Source organism: Syngnathus leptorhynchus, chromosome 3, assembly GCF_054491065.1.
Source record: "Syngnathus leptorhynchus isolate UIUO chromosome 3, UIUO_Slep, whole genome shotgun sequence".
NCBI classification, from domain to species: Eukaryota; Metazoa; Chordata; class Actinopteri; order Syngnathiformes; family Syngnathidae; genus Syngnathus; species Syngnathus leptorhynchus.
Window position 1 is genome coordinate 2,636,209 of NC_141197.1, and position 13,725 is coordinate 2,649,933.

General features: G+C 41.2%; 1 protein-coding gene across 4 annotated transcripts in view; it reads right to left on the reverse strand.

Annotated features, from left to right (window-relative positions):
- Positions 1-13,725, reverse strand: part of LOC147058854 (serine/threonine-protein kinase BRSK2-like) — a 146,918-nt gene that overhangs the window by 89,240 nt on the left and 43,953 nt on the right. For 3 of the 4 annotated variants that reach the window (XM_085908565.1, XM_085908563.1, XM_085908566.1), the window contains exon 2: positions 6,555-6,649. In XM_085908565.1, coding sequence (XP_085764691.1) covers positions 6,555-6,649 — 95 coding nt within the window. Of the gene's footprint in view, positions 1-6,554; positions 6,650-8,546; positions 8,951-13,725 lie in introns of those variants that run through there. The other variant, XM_085908564.1, reaches the window with a different exon arrangement.

The following is a 13,725-nucleotide window of genomic DNA, read 5'->3' on the forward strand; positions in this document are numbered from 1 at the left end:
GCTTGCATCCTAAATTGCATTGCTGCCCCTACTGGGTTTTTTTTATTTTATTTTTTTACATCACCACACTAAATTCTCTTCACCAGACCTGTGCTTTTTAAAAACTCAAAAAAAACAGCGCTTTCCCCTCCCAATTGTTGCGTCACGGCCAATGGTGAAATTTAAATCACCCTCGTTCAGTTTAGTTTGAAAATAACTATATATTTTTTTCAGTTGTTTTTTGTTTTGTTTTGTTTATTTGTTTCATGAACTTGAATATTGTGCTTTAAAGTGTGAATTGCTTTATTCGTTTTTTTCAAAATAATATGTTATGTGATCAACTGTACTAGTATGTAATGTGGTAATGATCAAGTAAATTCTTTTGAAAAAAAAAAACACATATAAGTCGCTCCTGAGTATATGTCGCCCCCCCACCCAAACTATGAAAAAAAAACGCGATTTATAGTCCGAAAATTACGGTACTCTTTTTCAACAAAAGTGAATCGCGATATTTCTAATAATTGTTTCTGGTGTTGGGTCCAACACTTTGCAAGGCTGACTAAATCCTTCATCAAGGATTTCCCTGTGACACTGAATGACTCCTAAGGCCAACTAAACGAGAGTCTCAATCTCGAACTAGTTTTCTGCCTAAATAGTTGTTTGGATAACTTAAGAAACCATAGTATCTTCTAGAGATTGTGTTTTATATGGGTATGCAATGAAAAAAATGGGTGTAGGCTGTCCCAGGTGTTCACAGCCAAAAGGCTAAGGCTTTGTGTTTGTGTCTTTTGTCATTTGGTTTGCGAAGAAGCACTGTGTATTGATTTGTATGAAAGTATAAAGGGTTTAAATAAAGGTTTGATTAACAGATTAACTACTAGCGACCATATCATTACGAAAATCAACCGTACAAGAAAAATGTGTTTCTCAAGTTCAAACTAAATGTAGACCCGGAGGAAACCAGACGTAAGAGCATAGTTGACTTTTTCCATTCGAGAGGCAACATAATCTCCCTCATTAATTGTACCCAGACCACTTGTAGTATGTTATGTTAACAGGTAACATAACATACTACAAGTGTAATATGTATTATGTTGTCAGTTAACTGCAACATATTCTAAGCAGTGCCATAACATCACAGGTCCAATATAATATACGTACATTTGCAGCTAGTCAAAGGAATCAACTAGTCTTGCACCATGTACTGTACCAGTACTGTAAAAAATTATCCAAAGTCATAATCTACATGGAACAGTACTTGGAAAAATAGGGCAAGAAAAGCACTCCAACTCTGTGTCAGAGTGTGTTGGCCATCCATGATGCACAAACAAGATGGCAGTGGTGGCGCCACTATGGGACTGTGTTGGGGCACTACAGATGCTTACCTGACTGGGCAGGATAAATAGATGGGGAGGTTGGGTCTCAAAATATATTCATAGTTGATGAGCGGACACATAAACAATGTAAAACACAGAAAACATTGCTTCCTTTCAAGAGCACCGGGGCCGCAAGAGCTGTTATTATAAATCTAACCACAATGACACCAGTTATATCCTGTCTGAATGATTGCCAACATGGGCCCTACTTTTGAAGACAGGCATACGTACGTGTTTGGTGTAAAAACTGACACATTTTGGTTTTCACACTGGTGCAAGATGAATTTGGCAGACAGAGCTATGCCTCACCAGGTAATCTCGCATACCTGAAAATGTGGGGAATGTTTGGAAATACGTTTTGAGTTCTATTTTACATCAACCATTCAAAAACTCTGCATGTTGCTGAAATTTGACGTTCAATTAATCAGAGTGCACCAAAAACTGCTGGAGTGTGCACTAGGCACTTTGACTGTGTACATGATGCCCCAGTGCTATGCCTGTCCGAACAGACCAACTCTCAGAGTAATAAATAGAGTCAGTGTGAATTTCCGAACGCGTCTCTAGTGATGGAAAATAGACTAGACTTTAGACCAGTTGTAACCAGATTCAAGTTGTGGTGCAGGTTGTGTAATGTGAGTTAGGTGGATTTTATCCAAATTATTATGATTATGATTATCATTATCCTAAATATACTTTTAAAAGCACTCCAATACCGCATCATAACTGCTATCTATGTGTAGGGGAGAGAGAGTTGTGATGGCAGTCTGCAAGTGCCTAAATCCACAGTTCTAGCTTTTTGTTCAATTTACATTAACGCTGGATTTAATTAGGGCTGTGATAAACCATTGTTTTGCTTGTCGGGGTGCCACAAACGATTATTTTGCTAGTCAACTAATAACTCACAATAGTTGTGATTCGTCGACTCGTCGGGATAACAGTAATTTTCGGACTATAAATCACAATTTTTTTCTTAGTTTGGGTGGGGGGGGGGCGACTTTTCCTGAGGAGCGACTTATATGTGAATTTTTTCAAAACTTTTCAAAAAAAAAAAAAAAAGCGCGATAAACAAACCGGGATTGCTGTAATTTGAATTTCAAGTGACGTCAGCAGCGCGGAAGTTGTTTACATAAAGGACAAAGATTCGATCACAGGATGACGAAGATGACGAAGGGCCCCACGTACTACTGGCATCATTAGCGGCTTTGTTTGTAAAAGACACGGAGTCACACCCAAGAGTTTGAGGGATTTAATGATTTGGAGTGACACAGAAGGTTTGAACTAGCTTTTACGCACGCCCAGTCCAATTCGACGGAGCTCTCTTTCACCTCCGTGGATGGAATTCTGGGGCTGGCGCTCGGCCGGGTGGCTGTCCGGGGACGGTGGATGGGGCTCGGACATAGCTTTTACGCACACTCGGTCATAGTCTACGGAGCTTTCTTTCACCTCCGTGGATGGAAGTCTGGGGCCGGCGCTCGGCTGGGTGGCTGTCCGGGGACGGTGGATGTTTACCAAACTCACGTCTTTGGTTGTACTTTGTTAACACTACAATATAGTTATATACTAGATCTGTGGAATAACGACGAGGCTAACGTCAGGGCCCACGCGCGGCGTTGTGGACAAAGGACGAGGAATTTGATCGATGGATTTAATGATTTGGAGTGACACAGATGGTTTGATAATATTGTTGTAATAAGATAGTTATTTGAAATATACTTTATATATCGTTATATGGGTCTGTGGAATAATTAGAAATGCAAATCACGACGAGTCCGACGGCGCACATATGCAGCATTGTTTACATAAGGGACGATCGATTGATTTAATGAATTGGAGTGACACAGATGTTTTTATAAACGTGGTATGTAATAGTTATTAGAATAACTCTGAATGTTACGTCAGGCCCGTTCTCAGCTCTTTGTTTGTGTTTATGTCACGTTAGCATACCTAATCAACATACTCCCCTCCCCTCACAACCGCTCTGTCCACACCTCCATCACCGCAGTCACCTAATTTCTCTCTTGCAGAGGCCGTGCCCGCACTCCAGTTCCGTGAGGAGGAGGTGCGCCAAAGATCAGGAAGGCACCGGGCCCAGACGGCGTGTCACCCTCCTGCTTGAAAGTCTGTGCTGAGCAGCCGGCGCCCACCTTTGCACGGATCTTCAATCGCTCCCTGGAGCTGTGTGAGGTGCCCTCGTCCTTCAAAAGCTCCACCATCGTTCCAGTGGCCAAGAAGCCCACCATCACAGGATTGAGTGACTACAGACCTGTCGCTCTGACATCTGTGGTCATGAAATCTTTCGAGAGGTTAGTGCTGAACCACCTGAAGCATGTCACGGGTCCCCTGCTTGACCCCCTCCAGTTTGCCTACCGGGCAAACAGGTTGGTGGATGATGCGGTCAACATGGGACTGCACTACATCCTGCACCACATGGACACCCCAGGAACGTACGCCAGGATCCTGTTTGTGGATTTCAGCTCGGCGTTCAACATCATCGCTCCTGACATCCTCCAACAGAAGCTCATCCAGCTCGCGGTGCCTGCCTCCACCTGTCATTGGATCACCAGCTTCCTGACCAACAGGAGACAGCGTGTGAGGCTGGGGAGCATCACATCTGGTTCCAGGACCACCAGTACTGGCGCCCCCCAGGGGTGCGTCCTCTCCCCACTGCTCTTCTCTCTCTACACCAACGATTTCTCCTCAGGTTACTCTCCTGTGAAGCTCCTGAAGTATGCAGACGACACGACTCTCATCGGACTGATCCGGGACGGTGATGAGACTGCGTACAGACAGGAGGTGGAGCGGCTGGTCCACTGGTGCAGCCAAAATCACCTGGAGCTGAACCCGCACAAGACCGTGGAGACGACAGTAGATTTCAGGCGAGATCCTTCACCACTTTCACCCCTCACTATCCGCAGTAATACCATACTCTCCTCAGACACCTTCAAGTTCCTGGGTACCACAATCTCACAGGACCTGAAGTGGACCGGCCACATAGACTCTGTCCGGAAGAAGGCCCAGCAGAGGCTGTACTTCCTGAGACTGCTCAAGAAGTTCAACCTGCCGCGGGAGCTGCTGAAGACCTTCTACACTGCCATCATCCAGTCTGTCCTCTGCACCTCCATCACTGTCTGGTTTGGATCGGCCTCCAAACAAGACAAGCACAGACTGCAACGGACAATCAGGACTGCAGAAAAAATCATTGGAATCAACCTCCCATCTATCCAAGACTTGTACCTGTCCAGGACCAGGAAACGCGCAAGCAACATCTCTACAGACCCTTCTCACCCAAGTTACAGTCTGTTTGAACTACTCCCCTCCGGACGGCGTTATAGAGCTATGTACGCCAAAACCAGCAGACACAGAGACAGCTTCTTCCCCCAGGCTGTTGATCTGATGAACCCACACCACTCTTAGAGTCTCAGAGTCATTGCTGAGCAATAAAGGGAAATGTGCTTTCAGCGGTTTGCAAACATATTTTTTAAGGTTGTGTGAAACATATAATCATATTAATATAACATCTAGTATTGGAGTGCTTGTGTGGATTGGTGGGGGGTGAGGAATGTGCAGGCACACTGCATGAACTTGTTTTCTTCTAAGAGTTATGGAACAGGCCCAGGAAGGGAGTACCAGACGAAGGGAGTACCGGACGATAACACCTCAAGGTCGGTGAGGAACGAGAACAAAGAACAACACCACGTCCAGGTGGTTGGGCTTCGAGAGGAAAAAACCAACCCCCTGACCAGAGTGATGACACCTCGACGGGGAGGAGATGACCATCGACCAATCATCACACAATATTTTGCATGCTTTAATATTCATATTGTGTTTCTTTAAAACTGGGCAACCCGGAAGAATGTGTTGTCTTTTGGTGGTCACAAAAACGCCCGAGTTTTAGTGTGAGGGACCCGGGACCCAGGCCTGTATTAGTGCGCTTTGTTAGGAATAAACATTTGGTAAATTTGGTCGGATTGATCTACTGGTCTTCTCTTTGACAGAACGAACTCGCAAAATTGTTAGGTGCGCCAGTGTGTGGATTAGGACGTAGAAACTTGTGTTAAGTGTTGATCGTAATTTGGAGTCAGATCAATAGCTAAAATCCGTATCCTAACAGCAATAACATCCTGCTCTCCACACACTTTTGGATTGTCTACACTGTGTGTGTTCTCTGCATCCATTGCAACCTGGTCATCCTGGAAGAGGGACCCTCTCATCTGTGGTCTCTTCTCAAGGTTTCTCACTTCCCCTAGTCGGAGATTTGAGTTTTTCCTTGCCCTCATAGGAGTTTAAGTTTAAGACCAGGGGATGGCTGAGAATATTGAGATTGTATTGTCATTTGTCATTTTCACATGTCCTGAGTGTTGTTAGTCACCTAAATGTTGAACAGAGACTGTGATGTAACGAAGTCAAATTCCTTGTTTGGCACGCTCAAACATGGCGAATAAATTCTTCTTGAATCTTGAATCTATCGTTTAGCCTGTTGTTGCTCGTTCATGTCTGTTCTTGGTGTTAGATTTTGACGAATAAATTTACCCCAAAAGTGCGACTTGTACTCCGGTGCGACTTACATATGTTTTTTTCACTTTATTGTGCATTTTATGGCTGGTGCGACTTATACTGCGGAGCGACTTATAGTCCGAAAATTACGGTTTATTTGAATCGCGGCATATCACACCACCAACCAACTCGGATGAAATGTGCCTGGAATTCTTCTAACACACGGTAACCATGTCACTAAACTACCTAAAATGGCAGTGTAATTTAAGAAAACTTAAAAAGGCATTGTTTCTTCGTTTTTGATGCAATTTATAGATTTTCAACTTCAATGTTCTCTGAAGATTAACAAATGGAAATGTGATATAAATCTTCTGTTTATATCACAGATGACCCACATTACGACTATTGGGCATGCGCGTCGCAGATAAAGCACACGGCCAGCGGGAGGAGTGGGTGACTAGGCATTTTTGAGAGAAAAATACCGTTGCAAATAAATAATTGCATAAATAAACAATTTGCCAACGGTTGAAATTAATTGCTGACCATCAAAATCCACATCGTCATGATTTGTCGACTAATATTGTCAGCCCTGGATTTGGTTGACAATAATGAGTCTCCTACAGTGTGAACCAACAGGTAACGCTTCCCTTCTTCAGCAATAGCATTCATTCTAGCTCTTAATCTCATTGTGTACAAATGTCTTACCTTCATAAGAACAGACTCGCTGAGCTTTTCTCTGTTGACTATTTTTACAGCAACCTTCTGGCATGTGACACAATGGATGCCCAGCTTGACAAGTCCTGCAACAAAAGCATAACATTGAATTTAGATCCAGAAAAAATAATGTCATATTTAGGTTTGAAAAGTGTGTTAAAAATGGATTATACGAAGTACGGTGTCAATGTGTCGCGGTTGACAATCTACACTATATCCTTGGACAGGACCGCAAATGAATCTGTCGCAAAACAACACATGGAGCCTGCTTCCTTGAAGAAACCTTTTAAAAAAAGTATTGTTTCTTAATTTTCTTTGCAATTTATGTATTTTCAACTACAATGTTCCCTGAAGAGTAACTAATACAAATGAGCTTGATTTGAATTTGTGGATTCTGACTACTGCTCAAGGAATTTTAAAAAAAGAGAAACATTTTTGTTCGAAACATACTCAAACTTCCAGATATTCTGAGTGTCCTGGTTATGGTATAATGCAATGTAACATATAAAATTAGTTGAAACCACTTTAATTTTCGATAAACAATAAAATAGTTTTATTGTGGATTATGCATCTTACCATAAATACTGCTATAAGTATAATTTATTTCAATAAATGATAACAGTAAACTTACAATATAAAGGATACAATATACATAGAAGCAATAAACAATAAAATTGTTTAATTGTGGATTATGCATAGTACCATAAATGCTGCTATAATTATAATTTACTTCCATAAATTATAACAGTAAACATACAATACAAGGTATCGTATTGAGTATACAATATACTCGCAATATAAAAAAATAATATATATACGTATATTATATATATTATAATATACAAAAAAGAGAACTGTATATTTTTTCATGTGGACCAGCTAGTATTTTGATGCATAATGCCCAACATCCAGTATGTTCTCAAAAGATAGTGTGTCTGTAAACCACAGTGCCAGTATCAACTACTGCAAAAATTATCAAGCAAAGAATCAGAAAGAGAAGGAAAATATTCCAAACTAGCGAGAGACAAAAAAGGCCATCAACAACAAAATTAAATTCCTGTTTAAAACAGATATACCGTAATTTTCGGCCTATTAGTCGCTCCGGAGTATAAATCGCACCACCCATAAAATGCACAATAACGTGAAAAAAACCCCACATATAAGTCGCACTTTTGGGGCAAATTTATTTGTCAAAATCCAACACCAAAAACAGACACAAACCAGCAACAACAGGCTAAACGATACGGTATGCTAACGTGACATACACAAACGAGAGGCTGAGAACGGGCCTAACGTAACATTCAGGGCCTAACGTAACATTCAGAGTTATTCAAATGATTATTACATAAATAACACGTTTATCAAACCATCTGTGTCTCTCCAAATCATAAAATACATCGATTATCGATCGTGTAAACAATGCCGCGTACGCGCGCCGTCGGACTCGTGATTTGCATGTCTAATTATTCCACAGACCGATATAATGATATATAAAGTACATTTCAAATAACTATCATATAGCAACAATATTACCAAACCATCTGTCACTCCAAATCATAAAATACATCGATCATTGATCGTGTAAAGAATGCCGCGTACGCGCGCCGTCGGACTCGTGATTTTGTTATTCTAATTCTGTGTCACTCCAAATCATTAAATCCATCGATCAAATTCCTCGTCCTTTGTCAACAACGCCGCGCGTGGGCCCTGACGTTATTCCACAGATCTAGTATATAACTATATTGTAGCATTAACAAAGTACAAGCAAAGACGTGGGTTTGGTAAACGGCTCTTTATTTTACAAAACAAGAGTTCAACGAGCCAACAACTACTGAACTGTAACGCTAAAAACATAAACAAGTTGCTACACGAAATAAAACACAAATAGCATAACTTAGCATAACTGAATAGCATAACTATAACATAAATAATAACTTTTTCAAACCGTCTGTGTTATCTGTCTAATAATTAAATCCTTCAAACCCTTCATTCTCCGTGTCACTGACAAACAACTCCGCTACTGATGCCGGTAGAACGTGCGGCCCTTCGTTATCTGGGTCGCTGACGTCAGACTCCTCGTCAGTTTCAGTTGGACCTATTCCAGCTTTTCTGAATCCTGACAGAATGGTTTTGAGTGCCCATGCTTTATCAATCCATCCAATGACGTCCAGGAATGTTGCACGTCGCATTCTCCCGGCTGCGGTGAAGCTGTGCTCTCCGTCCATCATCCACTGCTCCCACAGGTTACGCAGAACTGCTTTAAAGCTCCTATTCACAAAGACGTCGAGTGGCTGAAGTATTTTAGTGCAGCATCCAGGGATGATGGCAGGTATGGAGTTGAGGTTTTTTAATTTACTTTTTTATCTCTGGCGTGATGTGCGCTCGCATGCTGTCCATCACAAGCAGAGCTTGCATCCTAAGTTGCATTGCTGTCCCTACTGTATTTATTTATTTATTTATTTATTTATTTATTATTATTTTTTTATTTTTTTTTTACTTACTAGTACAGTTGATCACCTCACATATTTTTAATACACTGGAAAAACGAATAAAGCAATTCACACTTTAAAGCACAATATTCAAGTTCATGAAACAAATAAACAAAACAAAAAAAAAAAAAACTGAAAAAGAAATAAAACTGAACGAGGGTGATTTAAATTTCACCATTGGCCGTGACGCAACAACTGGGAGGGGAAAGCGCTGTTTTTTTTTTTTTAGTTTTTAAAAAGCACAGGTCTGGTGAAGAGAATTTAGTGTGGTGATGTAAAAAAATAAAATAAAAAAAACCCAGTAGGGGCAGCAATGCAATTTAGGATGCAAGCTCTGCTTGTGATGGACAGCATGCGAGCACACATCACGCCAGACATGCAAATCACGAGTCTGACGGCGCGCGTACGCGGCATTGTTTACACGATCGATGATCGATGTATTTTATGATTTGGAGTGACAGATGGTTTGGTAATATTGTTGCTATATGATAGTTATTTGAAATATACTTTATATATCGTTATATGGGTCTGTGGAACAATTAGACATGCAAATCACGAGTCCGACGGCGCGCGTACGCGGCATTGTTTACACGATCAATGATCGATGGATTTTATGATTTGGAGTGACAGATGGTTTGGTAATATTGTTGCTATATGATAGTTATTTGAAATATACTTTATATATTGTTATATGGGTCTGTGGAATAAATAGACATGCAAATCACGAGTCTGACGGCGCGCGTACGCGGCATTGTTTACACGATCGATGATCGATGTATTTTATGATTTGGAGTGACAGATGGTTTGGTAATATTGTTGCTATATGATAGTTATTTGAAATATACTTTATATATCGTTATATGGGTCTGTGGAATAATTAGACATGTAAATCACGAGTCCGACGGTGCGCATACGCGGCATTGTTTACACGATCAATGATCGATGTATTTTATGATTTGGAGTGACACAGATCGTTTGATAACCGTGTTATTTATGTAATAATCATTTGAATAACTCTGAATGTTACGTCAGGCCCGTTCTCAGCCTCTCGTTTGTGTATGTCACGTTAGCATACCGTATCGTTTAACCTGCTGGTTCGTGTCTGTTTTTGGTGTTGGATTTTGACAAATAAATTTGCCCCAAAAGTGCAACTTATACTCCGGAGCGATTTATATATGTTTTTTTTCACGTTATCGTGCTTTTTATGAGTGGTGCGACTTATACTCCGGAGCGACTAATAGTCAGAAAATTACGGTACTTATTTAGCAATTTTGAGCAGTAAAAAGTTACTCTTTTGTCTATAATTAATCTGATAACTTCGTTTTTTTCATGCCTTCATGCCATACCTTTAAAAATGCATTTTAACACTTGCTGTCGACTGAGAATGACACCATATCTGCTTGGGGACAAAGCACGACTCATGACATCACATGAGTCCTGCTTGGTCATTACCTAAGGCCTGAGCACATGTGATGTCATTTTCAGTCGACAGCAAGTGGCAACACAGTTTTCAAGTTATCACATTATAGGCACATTTTTTACTACGCCTTTTTAATGCTCAAAATAGCTAAATAAGTAAAGTGTATCTATAATGCAAATGAATAAAGACGGAAACAGAAAAGATCCTTGAGGAACACCCATCGTGACCAGGAAATGTGCAAAACTGTAATTGTAGATCGAGATCTTCCAAGAGCAACGATACAATAATTGTTGACAAAGGTTTCAGTGCTGAGTCAAAATAAATAGTGGCCAATGCCAAGGAAAGTGAAATGACAGGTTTTGCACATGATCATGCTGCATGCAGTAGCACTAGCTTGACAAATTTGTTTCTGGGCTGTCCAACATTTCCTATTCACTGACTTTATCTGAGGACTAAGTTGTTGACACAACAAAAATGTCAAGATGGCTTTATCTATTGTTTATCTCTTAAAATAATAACCCATGTCCTCCAAAGCCTTGACAAATCAAACAATGTCAGTCTGCACAAAGCAGAATACTAAATGCCAGTGCACCTATGCACCTCTTTATTACCACGCACTGCTCCTTGGGTTTCATACACGATGACTGCTTCAATATCTGAAAGATGATTTCCCAACAGGATCTCATAGGAAAAGAGCGATGGGCATGTTTGAGCCAAAGGACAGCCTTGGGGCTCTTTCATGTCTTCACTTAGAAGTGAAATGACAACATGAGGAACATTCCCTTGGTGACATTATCTTGTCAAAGCAGCACATGGATGCTTGCAACTGGTTGGCATAAGACAGGGTTAGAAAGATGTTAGAAGGTATAAGGATGAGATGCAACTGATCAGACAGACATGGAAAGATGGAAGAATGGACTTGACCTGGACACACACAGAGAGAACAAACAATTAACAATTATTCTCAAAGCATCCCCTGATCTTGAGCTCCCAAAAGGGTAAGGAAAAACTAAAAAAAACCCTACCAGGGGAAAAATGAGAAACCTTGAAAAGGAACCACAGATGGAAGGATCCCCCTTTCAGGATCACCAGGCTGCAATGGATGCAAAGAGGGCACATAAAATACATAATATGGAAATCTAAAAGTGGATGTCCAGGCCAAAGTGAAGAGCTGTCGGAGGAGCCCTCGATCGTACTGGCAGTGTCTTTGAGGAGGGTGATCCGCTGCAGTTCCCTCATCCTGAATTTGGTCCACGAGAATCTAGATAGCCGCTGTCAGCTTGGGTGTCACCTAACCAGCTCCCCAGCCGGGGAAGGGTAAGGGAAGTGTGGTTGGGGAGAGGGAGCAAAAACAAACTCCAGCCGAATCGGCCACTACAGGTTAATTAAAGGCCATATCATAGAGGTATGTCTTTAAACGTGTCTTAAATGTTTCTCCTGAGGTAGCAGTTCTAATATCCATTGGTAGAGCATTCCAGAGTTCTGGAGCCCGAATAGAAAATGCTCTAGACCCTGCAGACATTTTCTTGAAAATAGAAACAAATAAAAAAAAAAGGGAAACCGCGATAAACGAATCGCGATGTAGCAAGGGATTGCTGTAATTTGAATTTCAAGTGACGTCAGCAGTGCGTTGGTTGTTTACATAAAGGACAAAGATTCGATCACGGGATGACGAAGATGACGAAGGGCCCCACGTACTACCGGCATCATTAGCGGCTTTGTTTGTAAGTGACACGGAGGACGAAGAGTTTGAAGGATTTAATGATTTGGAGTGGCACAGAAGGTTTGAAAAACTATTATGGCTTTTACGCACGCCCGGTCCGACACGACGGAGCTCTCTTTCACCTCCGTGGATGGAAGTCGGGGGCTGGCGCTTAGCCAGGTGGCTGTCCGGGGACGGTGGATGGAGCTTGGACATGGCTTTTACGCACACCCGGTCATACTCTACGGAGCTTTCTTTCACCTCCGTGGATGGAAGTCTGGGTCAGACGCTCGGCCGGGTGGCTGTCCGGGGATGGTGGATGGGGCTCGAACATGGCTTTTACGCACGCCCGGTCCTATTCTATGGAGCTCTCTTCCACCTCCGTGGCTGGAAGTTCAGTAGTTGTTGCCTCGTTGAACTCTTGTTTTGTTAAATAAAAAGCCGTTTACCAAACCCACGTCTTTGCTTGTTCTTTGTTAACGCTACAATATAGTTATATACTAGATCTGTGGAATAACGTCAGGGCCCACGCGCGACGTTGTTGACAAAGGACGAGGAATTTGATCGATGGATTTAATGATTTGGAGTGACACAGATGGTTTGATAATATTGTTGTAATATGATAGGTATATGAAATATACTTTATATATCGTTATATGGGTCTGTAGAATAATTAGAAATGGAAATCATGACGAGTCCGACGGCGCGCGTACACAGCATTGTTTACATAAAGGACGATCGATTGATTTAATGACAAAGATGGTTTCATAAACGTGTTATTTATGTAATAGTTATTAGAATAACTCTGAATGTTACGTCGGGCCCGTTCTCAGCTCTTCGTTTGTGTTTATGTCACGTTAGCATACGGTATCGTTTAGCCTGTTGTTGCTCATCCATGTCTGTTCTTGGTGTTGGATTTTGATGAATAAATTAGGACCAAAAGTGCGAATCATATTCCGGTGCGACTTATATATGTTTTTTTTTCACTTTATTGTGCATTTTATGGCTGGTGCGACTTATACTCCGGAGCGACTTATAGTCCGAAAATACGGTATGTACACTTGACAGATGATGGTAAGGCTATATATGAATAGAGAGAAAACAAAGACATTCCTCATTCCCATTCTACAGAGCGTGCTACCGTTTCATCATTAATGAGGTAATTAAAACAAGCAGCACCTATTTCTCTATTCCGATGTTGCCTTCCGTCAGCATAGCAAGAGGGGGAGGGGATGAATATAAGGAGACCAAGAAAGCAATTTAGTCGTTGAGAGACTGAGAGAAAGAAATACTTAAGTGTTCAGCTTGGTAATTAGAAGAGGCAGCAGAAACAGAAATAAATCACAACTAAATTTCAGTTTTAGCAGCATTTAATGTGTACCGTATCTTCCGGACTATAAGTTTTTTTCATAGTTTGGCCAGAGGTGCGAGTTACATGTGAAGTTATTAACACATTATATTATATTACTTGATCATTAACACATTATTTACTTCCTAGTATAGTTGATCACTTCACATGTTATTTTTACTTACCGCATTAGGGCGCACGAG